Genomic DNA, 12,357 nt, shown 5'->3' with positions numbered 1-12,357 from the left:
ATAGTGTTTTCTCCACAGACGTAAATGTCAAAGCTGTTTTGTTTGTTCGGTCAACACCAAGGAACTGTACACCTCTCAGGACCCCGACTGGGTTTCTATTGCTTTTTTCAACCACCTCCACATAGTTCTTTTGGCTTCCACTGAACTCTGTGGGTGTAAGTGACACCCAAGTATTTTGTCTCTGACTTTATTCCCTGAAGGAGAGGAAGGAGGAACTAGGCATATAATAGAAAATATTTTGTCTTGGCTGAAGACACTTCTATTCACACCTTATGGCACATAACATGTGATGGCAAGGAGGTAATCCCACTGCCAATTACCTAGGTCATTGCAGTGCAACAAATTTGGGAGTTTGGTTTGTTTTAACGGCTTCTTGTAGTGAACATTATCCTTTATTTTCTAGCAGCTATTGGACACTTCCAAAGTACCTAGATTAAGAGGAAAGAACAGCTTGTGGCTGTAGGGCAGGAGTTTTGCAGAGAGAGAGAAATGGAAGTTAAACTTCTTCTCCATGAGTCATATTTGGGAATATAACTGATCCTAATAAAATGGATACGCTTTGAACACTGACAAGACCCAGCCAGAACATTGGGAATACAGCCAGGGCAGAAAATAATCCGGTCTGGTCCTGTACGAGTGTCTTATTATCTCTACACAATGGAGTTCAATGCACATTGTTCCTCTTTCCCCTATAGATTTCCAGCTTGACACTTACTTTTCGAGACAGCATCAATTTTTATTTATTTTTTTATTTTAACTCTCAGTAGTGATTCGAGTAGACTGTAAATGACGTGACCGATGGAAACGAGGACTCACTTGTCAAGCACATTGACAGTCTGTCACTGGTCGAGCTGTTTGATGTACGATTTGAACAGAATAGGTGCAGCACTTTACCCAGGCTTTATAAACAGTCCCAACATTGTTGCCATTGTGGGTTCATTGTTGTTAAAATCCCGGCTCTTCTTAGAGATTGGCTGTTTCGGATTGGCTCACTAAGAAGAGCCTCTTTCGCGCTCCTAAACAGCTGTTTAGGTTTTTTTGTTGCTTTATTAAATTTATTATCAACAATAATATTAGGCACAAAACGAATAATGTAAAAAATTTGTTTTTATTCATATAAGTGTATAATATGTATGTTGCTATTTATTCCTTCAAGATAAAATGTAAAAAATAAATGATAAAACCAAACCAGCTGTTTACAATTCAACTTTTAACTATGTACAGTTTTATATTTCTCCCTTTAAACTACGTAATTTGAAGCGAATCAACACCAAACACTGGAACCACAATCCGGAGTAAGAATTTAAATGTGCAAGCCAAAAAAGTTTGGCATTTAGAAATATCAAATGTCTCAACTTTGAGGAGCTGATCTGGTTTCTTCTGTATTGATCTGCCCTGTTCTGGAGAAGATTCTCTTAGGTGTCTGTACAGGTTTGTTGTGGAGCTCGTTTTATATGGAATTATTTTCCTGTAATTATTTTCCTTCTTTTACTACCAAAATAAGTCAAATGGTTCCATATTTTGCTTCTTTTCTCAGTACTGCCACTCATTTTCTTTACTTTTTGTTGTTGTGTTGCTGTAGTTTCTAACCATTATTCAGATAAAATGGTGACAGTCTGAATACAGATCAAACACAAGACTCAGGACTGGATCCAGAACTAAGGATTTCCCCAGTCTGAATACACCCTTAGTTATTAGCAGCACAGGTGCACCACAGGAGTCTGAACTCCTACCCCCCCTTTTCACCACCTCTCACTACATTCACACCGCCCTCGGCATAGTGTCTTAAACGTACTTTCTTGAACGTGCGCTTAGCCCATGGTATTCATACTGGACAAGCAGAGAGGAGCTTCTTCCTGTTGATCTTTTTCTACTACTACTGCAGTTGGAAGAGGCCTGGTGTAAAATGTAGAAGTGGTGCAAGTTTTGTGAATTTTGCTTCATGCTTTTTCTCTCACAGCTCTGTTCCAATATATACAAGACATTGTGTCAAATAATTCTCGCCGAGCAAACAGCACAATTATTAATTTCTCCTTCATGATCAATTTACGGTTGGCACTTCTGTGAATGAAAAGGGCCATCATTTATACCATTCAAAATTTGACCTGGTTTAACTTTCTACGCGCGTTTAATGGCTGCATGTTTTGTGTGTTGAGGTTGAAAATGGTAGGCTTAGCTGCAGATGAATACAAGAGTTATGAATGCGGAAGCCCGAAACTTGCATTTACTCACATATACGTAGACTTGGGTGCTTTAATGTGTATTAAACGAGGACAGTGTGTACGTAGCCTCAGACTTTCAGGACAACCAGAGTTGTTGGGTCTATCAGAGATGAACAACAAACTGAGTGGACAACTTTTTCATCTGATGTAAAAATAATGATTTAAACTATAATAAACATATTCATCTTTGCTCATAATTTACTTTTTCTGCGAGACCTGTGTCAAACTTCAAGGGCTTCTGGAGGAATTCCCATTGTATTCCTTCCCATTACAAGTTGGGTGCGTATGTGACCGCCCGCCGGAGAATTTTGTGTTTGGGGTGGGGGGGTGTCGCAGAAGTTCAGACACCGCGACTCATGCTGCTTCATCACCGCGGTGATCAAAAATCCCACACCGTCACAGCTCTACTCCAGAGCGGGTTAATAATAATAATAATAAAGAATCAATAACCGTTCTTCTGGGGGAAACCTTCTTTTATTACTGTTCTCCTTCACTCTGTAACACCAAACATGAACACACACCCCCAACACTTTTGCACTGCACGCGCTCCTCCTTCCTCCTACACACGCAGGGCGCTGACACACTGGTTTCAGCACATACTCATTCTACAATACCTATATAGTTAGTTAGTTAGTTGTTACTTTTATTTGCTAATAAAGAATACTGTGTTGTAATTATTCATTTCTATTGTATTCATCTGCGACGCGGCCGCCGGGGAATTTTGTGTTCGGCAGTGCGACACCGCGATTACTGATGATTCACCGCGGTGATTAAAAATCCCACACCGTCACAGCTCTAGCTGCAACACATCAAACCCATTTCATATTTCATGGGAGAAAAAAAGGATGAGGAAGGGAAATGTATACAAAAGACCCAACAGTAATGTTTTCAAAAAGAGTCAAAGCAGATTGTATTTCTTAAGGAAAATTTGATTTTGTTTTTTGCAGTAATAAAAAAAAATTACAGATGTGTTTTAGACAATGGAATCCACCCTACAGTTTTATTTTGGGTCAGCAGCATCAAAGCAAAGAAGAAAAGAATTGCTTCTGTTTTTATCAAGGGAACGAGAATGTTTTCCTACTTGCACAAGAAAATATTTAAATTTAAAACTGAGGTCTAATTTGTCTAAAAGCAGTTGTTTTATTTTCCAATCAAAACCTGAATCTGCATCCAGAAGGGAGCTGGAGTTTGTGTTAAATGTTCATTTGATTGAAAGCAGAAATGTAGAGTTGATATTCCTTCGCCTCTGTCTAGATAATTCCGAGCCATGTTGTTGTTTAACAAAATTGACTGTCAGGGATATCAGCTCCTTGGAACGACTCACTGTTTTTCCATATTTTTTCTTTTTAAATGGGTCAAAACCCCTTTAAAAATTTTAATAACCATCTGTTTTACAGTCATTGTTCACATTTTTTACTTTTAAAATGATATACACAGGACTGAAACAAAATGGCAAAGTATGCTTTTTTAAGAGATGGAAACTATTCCCTCTTTGTAACTTTATATCTCATGAAAACATGCAAAAATGCATTTATATTTTCGCATACTGATATTTCATTATCTCTTAATATCAAGATTTTACATGTTAACCACGTGTTGTTGTTTTTTCTCTGTAGTTGTCATTATAATCTTACAGTCCAGTACAAACATCGTCATTCTTTTGATGTTGTTTTTGTAATACAGCGTTCTCTCGTTTATGGCGATAGTAGGATTATGGCTATTTTAAGGTTGTAAAACTCGATACACACTTTATACTCTTTTTCTCAGACAGATATGAGATATACTGTACTTCATGCTGATCACGGCATGTATGTGTTTAAGGAGGTTGCAGTCACTAATAAACATTGAGGCAGGACTGCCCAATTCTGATCCTTGAGATCTACCACCTTTCCTGTTTCTCAGTTTTCTTTGCATTGCATTATGCATGATGATTATTGGCTGCACTGTGGCGCAGTGGTTAGCGCTGAGAAGGCCCCCAGTTCAAGTCCCGGCTGGGGGACCTGAACCAGAACATCGATAGGGGACCTTTCTGTGTGGAGTTTGCATGTTCCGTGCATGCGTGAGTTTTCTCCGGGGACTCCGGCTTCCTCCCACTTTCCACAAACATGCTTCATAGGTTAATTGGTTCATCTAAATTGTCCCTTGGTGTGAATGTGAGAGTGTGTGGGGGTGTGATTGTGGACACTCTAGCCTGCGACAGACTGGCGACCTGTCCAGGGTGACCCCCTCTCTTCCCCCACAAGTGGCCAGGATTGGCTCTGGCAGCCCCGTGACCCAGAAATGGACAAACGGAAGGAGATGAATGAATGAATTATGATTATTAGCTGACATGAGTGTCTCCTTATTTGGGTTGATTGAACACGCCTGATCCAGGTGACCAACTACAAGATGAACTGGAAAACATGCAAGGTGGTAGATCTTGAGGACCTAAGTTGGGTAGCCCTTCTTTAGACTACAAAATGTGCAACTTCAAATTGAAGCTTCACATGACTCACCAATTTCCCCCCCTAAAAGCAGACTATTTTCTAACACGGACTGATGAAACCATTTGATGAAACAAACCTGATGTGCTGATGATTTTTTCTTTTGCCTAAAGCAGGTCTAGGAAGTTTAGTTTCATGGAGACTTCAAGTTACCAAACTCCAAATGTAAAATACATTGGCTTATGAGCCTGATGAGAAAATAAACCTGCCCACACACATTAGAAATGTTAATATCATAGCTTTTTAAAGATTAAGCTAACCTCAAGCACCATTGGAGTTTCTAAAGAAAATCTTCTCACTTCATTGTTACAACACTTTTGTGCAAAGCATCCATCCACTCGATTGTTTTTGTCACGCATGGTGTCATTGATGTAGTGCTGTTTGCATTATCCTTCTGACCTTTTCCATACCACTAATGTGTAACGCCATTGCTAAAAGAACCGTTCAGACTCCTCTGTGTGTGTCTCTAAGTCTGTGTGAGCAAAGGGGGCCTCTTAGTTTGTTCTTCAGCTCCTGTATTGCAACAATAAATAGTTGCTGCTTCAGTTATTTGTTTGGTTGGCACTAGATAACCTTTAACCGATTGAATACAACATCTGTCCCCTCCACAGAGATCCTTTCTTTCCTATTTGTGTCGTGGTTTAAAAAAAGGCAGCATTTTCAAAATAGTTTCTCCTCCTGAGTTACAGCTCCTGTGAACCAATTTCCCTTTTTATTGGATAATCCACTCCGCTTATACTGTTGTTTGCTGTTTTTGTTGGTGAGTTCATAGTTTTGTTTTATCTTTTGGGTTCAGAAACAGTATTTTGTCAGTTCCTCCAGGTGCACGTGCTCCCCGAGCGCTTGTGGACCAGAAATCTTCAGTGATTAAACACAGTCCAACAGTGAAGAGAGAATCACCATCGCCTCAGGGTCGAGTCAACAACACAAGGTAGAGAATGTCTTAAAATGCACAGTTTTTGTCTCGGAATATGAAAAGTTACAGTATTATTTGGACTATAAGTTGCTCTGGAGTATAACGGCAAATCCATGAGTTTGATTTTCCTAAAGTTCAGCCCAGTGCTGTTTTTCCACTTCAAAATAATCCAACAAGAACATTATTAGCACATTCAACCACACTGTATGGTCACAATTAAGGGCAATTACATTTTTGGATTTAGTTGATCTTATTACTGGAATTTTTATTTTTAAAGTTAAAAAACAATGTGTACCTGCCAAAATACTAAATGTGTTTGAAATAAAAGTTAATAATTATGATTTTCGGGGTAAAGATATGTTTGAAAAGAAAGTTGTCAGAATGCATTAAGGAATAGTATTTTTGTTCAGGGGGTCAACATGTGAAATTTATTATCTAACGATCTGAAGAATGCAAGCTCCATATTTCAGTTTAAGAAAATGTATAAATTTAAAATATATCAAAAATACCTTCTGGACTGAGAAACTCTGGTGGTTGTGAGGTAATTTTGAGAAGTGTTTGTTTTGTTTCTTGTTTTCTCCTCTTCCTTTTTCTTTTCTTATTTAAGGTTCTAACAATTTGTAGGTAGATGTGATGTTTGTATTCAGGGTTGGGGAAATAAGCCTTGGCTTCACCCAACACCTTTTTCGGTTAATTTTGTTTAATGTTTTGTTTTTTTTCAATGTTTATGTTGACATTGTTCAGTGTCAATGCTTATGTTGATGTTTTTTTTTTTAAGTTTGTTTGTTTAACATAACCAAAATAAATATCTCTAACATGTCTGCGAAATTCAAACACACATTGGACTGGATTGATGGGACTAATCATTTTTTACTGACATCACGTTTTTTCCAATGTGATGCACTTGTTCGTTTGTAGGTTATACTAAAATAAACCTACCGTGCCTCGATCCAAAAGGTATTTTTAAATATTGATGTAATTAATTGATTCTATTTTGAAATGATTTTATAATAGATTAGGCCAATAAAGCTACAGTCACAAATACAACTGCCACCACCCATTGGGGGGGCATTGACACTGCCCGATCTTTTAAATACCTCTTTGCCTGGTCATGAATGTAGATGGCGGGAGTCAGGCGCATTACGACGAAATCCATGGTTCAGGATCAGCTCTGATAGAACAATGTGTAAATGTCTCTGGACGGCGGCCATTCATATCGCCGCCTGGTTGCCCGGGTGTATATAAAAAGCGGCACACATTGTAACTTCTGGACACCATGCCTCCCAAGAAACCCAGCAAGGGGAAAGCCCCAGTGCCCAAAACGGGAGTTCAATGATTTTGGGGCCCTCAAAGACCCTCTCATGAATTATCTGCCTTCCTGCAATCCATCCACCTGTCGCTGGCAGACCAGTGACAGGCAGATGGATGACGGGTGAGGGCTTACTCCACCCCAACAGTCCTGTCACTAGACTGCCACCGAGCTTCCTCCAGTCACCATAAAATGTCAACTTTTTCTTTCCCAATCACAAATCTTGCCACAGCGCCACCTGCCAAATTTTCTAAAAAACTAGAGTCTAAGTCGCTGCGTGGTGGCATTTTCAGATATGTGTCAGTAATATAACTTGCCTCATACAGATTGATCTGGTTTGATCGTAGGAATATAAATTAAATAATCCATTAATCGATCAATTATTACACCCTAATTATTTAGCTCTATGAAACATGGAAGGAGTCTAGTGTATTAGCACAACATTATTCAGATAACCCCGCATAGCATAAAGATGATGCTAACAAGTCAACTAAACTCTTTATACCTCTGTAAATGACTTAATCTATTGAATTCTTCATCCTCTATTTCACTTAGGAACAATTCCACCAAGCCCGGCGTACGACTGAGCGACACTTCTTCCGCTGCATTACTGTCAATAACAAATACTGATCCCACACGTACAGTGACCTGTAGCAGTTGTTGCTGTGTGTTTCTTTTCCTTAAAGCGCATAAGTTGCAACTGAGTAGAAGTCACACCACCAGTCACACCAGTCAACCAAACTATGAAAAACAAAAACCCAGAAAATGCAACTTATACTCTGAAAAATATGGGGGTAACTTTTGTGTTTTATTTGTAAGTTATGATGTTGATCAAAGTATAATATATTTACCCGACACTTCACTGTTGAATCAAAATGTGTTATTGTGATTCAGTGAGAACCAGCAGTTCCTAAAGGAAGTGGTACAGAGTGTCCTTGACGGTCAGGGCGTTGGCTGGCTCAACATGAAGAAAGTGCGTCGATTGTTGGAGAACGAGCAGCTCCGTGTCTTTGTTCTAAGTAAACTCAACCGAGCTGTGCAGTCAGAAGAAGACGCCCGGCAGGAGATCATACGTGACGTGGTAAGGCTTTATTTGTTTGGTAACAAAATTGTCAATATTGACAATTTGAATTGGAATCAAAATGTTGTCTAGATGGTTTCTTCATTGGCAAAGGCTGTCCAAATGATGCATTCCAGTGTTTAAATACCCACGCAGTAAAAAGTGTGTTTTGTTTTTACCATGTTTAAGCTAATCTCAAGCATGTTAACATTTTTCTGATGATTGAGGACATTTTAAAAAATTAAGCTTAAAATTACAATGCTAAGTATTTCTCTATTCAAATCGTTGCAATTTAGAAGCAGATAAAAAAAAAGTTGTTTGAAAAAGGTGTGACATAGAAAATACAAAAAAAAAAATACAATGGGCGGGCCACAAGCTCCCGGCTCTTCTCCATTCTGATGCATCCACTTGCAGACAAATACACCCGTCTGAGCTGACATCTGGCTCAAAACTGTAAACTAGCAGAACAGACTTTAAACAGATGGATGACAGGAAGTGGGTTAGGGCTTACTCCACCCCAACGGTCCTGGCAACAGCTCTGCCGCTCTGCAGAAACTGTCCTAGAAAACGACACAGGCATTTTTGTTTTGGCTAAGATTGGTATAATCATAGTTAAGACCACTGGGAACACTTTTTAATTAGATCAAAAGACGATCGGAGCGGGACTTTAACCCTTTAAAGGCGGAGCTCTCACCTAAAAAACACATGGAGGAAAAAGTTACAGTAGTCGAAAGAATGTCAACCCTGGAGCTAAAGCTTCGGTGTTAAAGGGTTTACTGAACATGTTCTGCAGTGAATCAGGACGGTTAAAGCAGCTGTCTGCTGTTTAGAAGGTAGTCGAAAGAATGTCAACCCTGGAGCTAAAGCTTCGGTGTTAAAGGGTTTACTGAACATGTTCTGCAGTGAATCAGGACGGTTAAAGCAGCTGTCTGCTGTTTAGAAGGTATGATAAAGTCATGTCATGGAAGCTTACAGCCGTGTTTTATTCCCAGGAGGTGAGCAGAAAGGTCTACAAGGGGATGCTGGACATCTTGAAGTGCACAGTTTCCAGTTTGGAACAATCCTACACCAACGCAGGCCTTGGAGGAATGGCCAGTGTTTTCAGCCTTCTAGAAATAGCGCGCACACATTATCAAACCAAAGGTAAAGCTATACATCGATGGACAATGTTCTTGTTTCAATCAGTTGATTTTATTCTGAAGGGGAATTTTAGACGTTTAGCTGGAAAACCTTAGAACTGTTGCTGTTGGGCTAACACTTGTCTGTGTCTTTGCATTGTTTTCATTATTAGTTGTGCTGCATGTTAGATCTTGACTCCCTAAACTAATAGCTAAATCTGGAATTCGCTTTGCCTGATTTTATTAATCCTCCTTCTGTATGAATCTCCAACCATATATTTTTTTTTGTCTGTAATTCTGATGAACTGTGTGTTTGGCCGCTTAATTTTTGGGAACTTGATAGACCCAGAAAAGCGCAAGCGAAGCCCCACAGACAGTGCTGGCAGCCCGGGAAGTAAAGAGAGTCCTTCTGGTCGTATGGAGACGGCCAGACCTCAGGGCCTCCTGAACATTCCCCACCTGCAGCTGCCTCACCACACAACGGTCAAAGGAGCCCGCCATTTTGATACGCGGAGTCTGAACGAGGAGAACTTTATTGCCTCTATTGGTGTGTACACCACTCCGGTCCGGTTGCATGTGCTCTGAATGCCCCCCCCCCCCCCCCCTCCCTCCCTCTATAAGCTTATTGACTTTCAACTAGCAACCTTCTTCCAGTCGTCTCAAAGAAAACCCTTCACCTGTCCTTAACAGATTTGCACAGATGCTGTTATATTCCACACACTTTAAGTAAAAATGCTGTCTTTTATTTCTCAAAACTGAAAAACATATTGAAGTTAAAAAAATCCAACCAATTTCCTTTTAAATTGGCTATGAATAAAGTGTATGGAATATAACTCTGCCCCTCAGCCTGGATTGCGCGTTTGTGTCCCTTCAGCATTTGTCAGGTTGCCTCTTGTTGTCGGCCTCTTAGCACCTTGAATGCATGTCTTTGTTTTGTTCTTCCAACGTAAAAATCTGCTGTAGTGGACAAAGGAAACCCGAGGTATGCGCATCGATGGTCAGATCGGTGTACGTCTGTGCCTTCGCTGCAGGTTTCTGCAAGAAAATGGCAGCTCCTTTTGCTCTCAGCATGGAGGGTGGAAGCACCACTCCCCAGTAAACAGTCCCAGCAAAGAAACATGTTTCTCCCTGCAAAGTTTGTACTTTTGCCGGTGATTTCTAAAGAACTGGCTTGAGCAGAAAATCTGTAATCCTGTCGTTACTAATCTTCCATAAATTGTTCTGGGTCTGTTTACAGGGGACCGCCTAAATAAGACCGCCCTCACACCTCTCCTACCTGCACCCTTCAATCTACCTGTTAAAAGTTGCACCTTCAATTCTACAGAATGCTTTAAAAAACTTGCATCCTGGCTTCTGCAATAGCTCAATTTCACTCACTGGCCAATTTCTTTTGGCCTTTCAACCCCATCTCATGCTTTTTTCCATATCAGCTCTCTCTTTTTGCCAGTTCTGGAGAGCCAGACAAACATAAGCCATGGAATGGTTTGCCCGATTCAAAAGAAGCTTATTCGGACACTATTGTGTGGTTCTCCAGGACTCAGAACCAGGAGCGCTTGGTGTGTTGTAATGTTACCTTAGTAGCTGTTACTCAAACCTGGATCCAATAGAGGTGTTTTGTTCAGGCTCAAAGCAAAGCTACATGCAAGCATTACAAACCACCCTTTTTGAGTAATGACAGTTTTCTCAGTGTTTCTTTTGGCTTTGTTTTGATTTTAATGCTCACCCACCCCATACATGCTTTTTCAACCAGCTCTCTGATTCTTTCTCTGTCTTTCTCTCCTTGCTTGCAATGCATCTTGGGTAGAATTGTGGAGCAAGCACCAGGATAAGCAAAAAGCTATGGAAAAACCACAGAGTAAGAGACTGCACACACCAGAAAAAGAGAGAAACAGAAGATTTCTTGGGGTGTTAACCTGCTGACCTTTTTTTCCACCCCCTTAATCTCTTTGTCCTTTCAAACCTGATTCCATATTTATGCAGAAAACAAAACAATTGTCCTAAAAAGCTTATATACTCAAGTCCGAGTCCATATCTGACATTTATAAACAATAATCTGATTTCAACTACAAGCAATATGTGAAATATTTATGCTGGTTAGAGCCACAACTGTTTCCTCAGATAAGCATATGAAGCTGCTTACCAGACATGATCCCTACATAATAAATAGACTGAAATGTGTTTATTTTGGTATAACTTTGGACTGTGAATTGGACACTCATAAAGATACACTTTAAAGACCCACTTCGATGAAAATTGTGTTCTGGGTGTTTTTAACATGTTCTTGTGGCATTTTTCGCATGATGGAGAACATAGATAAAGCAAATTTGGTTCAAAATTGCATTTCTAAGTATTTCTTTATTCAAATTGTTGTAAATCAGTAGCAGATTTTCATCTGAAAAATAGCTTTTGTGTGATCTAAAAAATACACTCCACTCTATTGGTCCCACCCACAACTCAAGAGGTGAATTTTGAATAAATTACTGATTTAGGCTAAAAAAAGGCATAGTCATATTTAAAGTTCAGTAGGAACCCCGATGTGATGATCGGTGTGGGTCTTAAATGTAAAGGTTTTGTTTTTAGTTGTCATAAGAATAAATTTAGCATCCTTTTTCACACATTGATAACACATAACTTAATTGCAATGAGGTGTTTTGGACAGGGAACTTAAAAAATGTAAACTTTCATTCCCTTGCACCCTTGTATTGAAATGAGCTGAAATGTACCCCTGCTGCCTTGTCGCCGTTTAAAAAAAAAAACTTTTTTCCCTCCAGATTTTAAAGGGACTTACTTATTTTTTAAATGTATTTATTTTTTTGCCAAAGGTAAATGCCACAAAAAATGAAACATGCATATATATATATATGCGTCACCACGTTTCCACCTAGAGAGGTGATGAAGAACAGTTCCCACTCAAAAGAGAAAATGTCTCCTTTACCGTCCATCACTTTGTGTGCATGCCTAACTGCCTGTGTCTGTTTTGTCATTCTTTGTGTAACTTGAGCCACATTTGCAGCACTGACTTGAGATTTACTGCTGCGCCCCTGCAGTTTTGCTTTGATTTTGTAATGTTTTCCAGTTTTGCTGCACTGTGCTTGCCTCTTGATATTTTCTGTAAAAAAGAAAAAAACTGTCAACACATGTCATAGAAATAGTGTTCTTGTTTGCAAAAATAACAAAGGTAGTATTGTTCCTGTACTTTGAGCTAATGGTGCTAGAGTCTTTGACATCCAAATGATTTCCCAAACATCT

At 39.5% G+C, this 12,357-nt stretch overlaps 1 protein-coding gene across 50 annotated transcripts in view; it reads left to right on the top strand.

Annotated features, from left to right (window-relative positions):
- Positions 1-12,357, top strand: part of madd (MAP-kinase activating death domain) — a 65,690-nt gene that overhangs the window by 26,575 nt on the left and 26,758 nt on the right. For 13 of the 50 annotated variants that reach the window (XM_078945073.1, XM_078945067.1, XM_078945072.1 and 10 more), the window contains 3 exons: positions 5,519-5,636; positions 7,825-8,011; positions 8,983-9,133. In XM_078945073.1, coding sequence (XP_078801199.1) covers positions 5,519-5,636; positions 7,825-8,011; positions 8,983-9,133 — 456 coding nt within the window. Of the gene's footprint in view, positions 1-5,518; positions 5,637-7,824; positions 8,012-8,982; positions 9,134-9,451; positions 9,656-10,912; positions 10,964-12,357 lie in introns of all 50 variants that reach the window. The other 37 variants (XM_078945063.1, XM_023952620.2, XM_078945054.1 and 34 more) reach the window with 5 other exon arrangements.

Source organism: Oryzias latipes, chromosome 3 (assembly GCF_053564925.1).
Source record: "Oryzias latipes strain Hd-rR chromosome 3, Olatipes_Hd-rR_3.1".
NCBI classification, from domain to species: domain Eukaryota; kingdom Metazoa; phylum Chordata; class Actinopteri; order Beloniformes; family Adrianichthyidae; genus Oryzias; species Oryzias latipes.
Note: the sequence above shows the minus strand (reverse complement) of the source record. Positions and strands in the feature narration are given on the sequence as shown.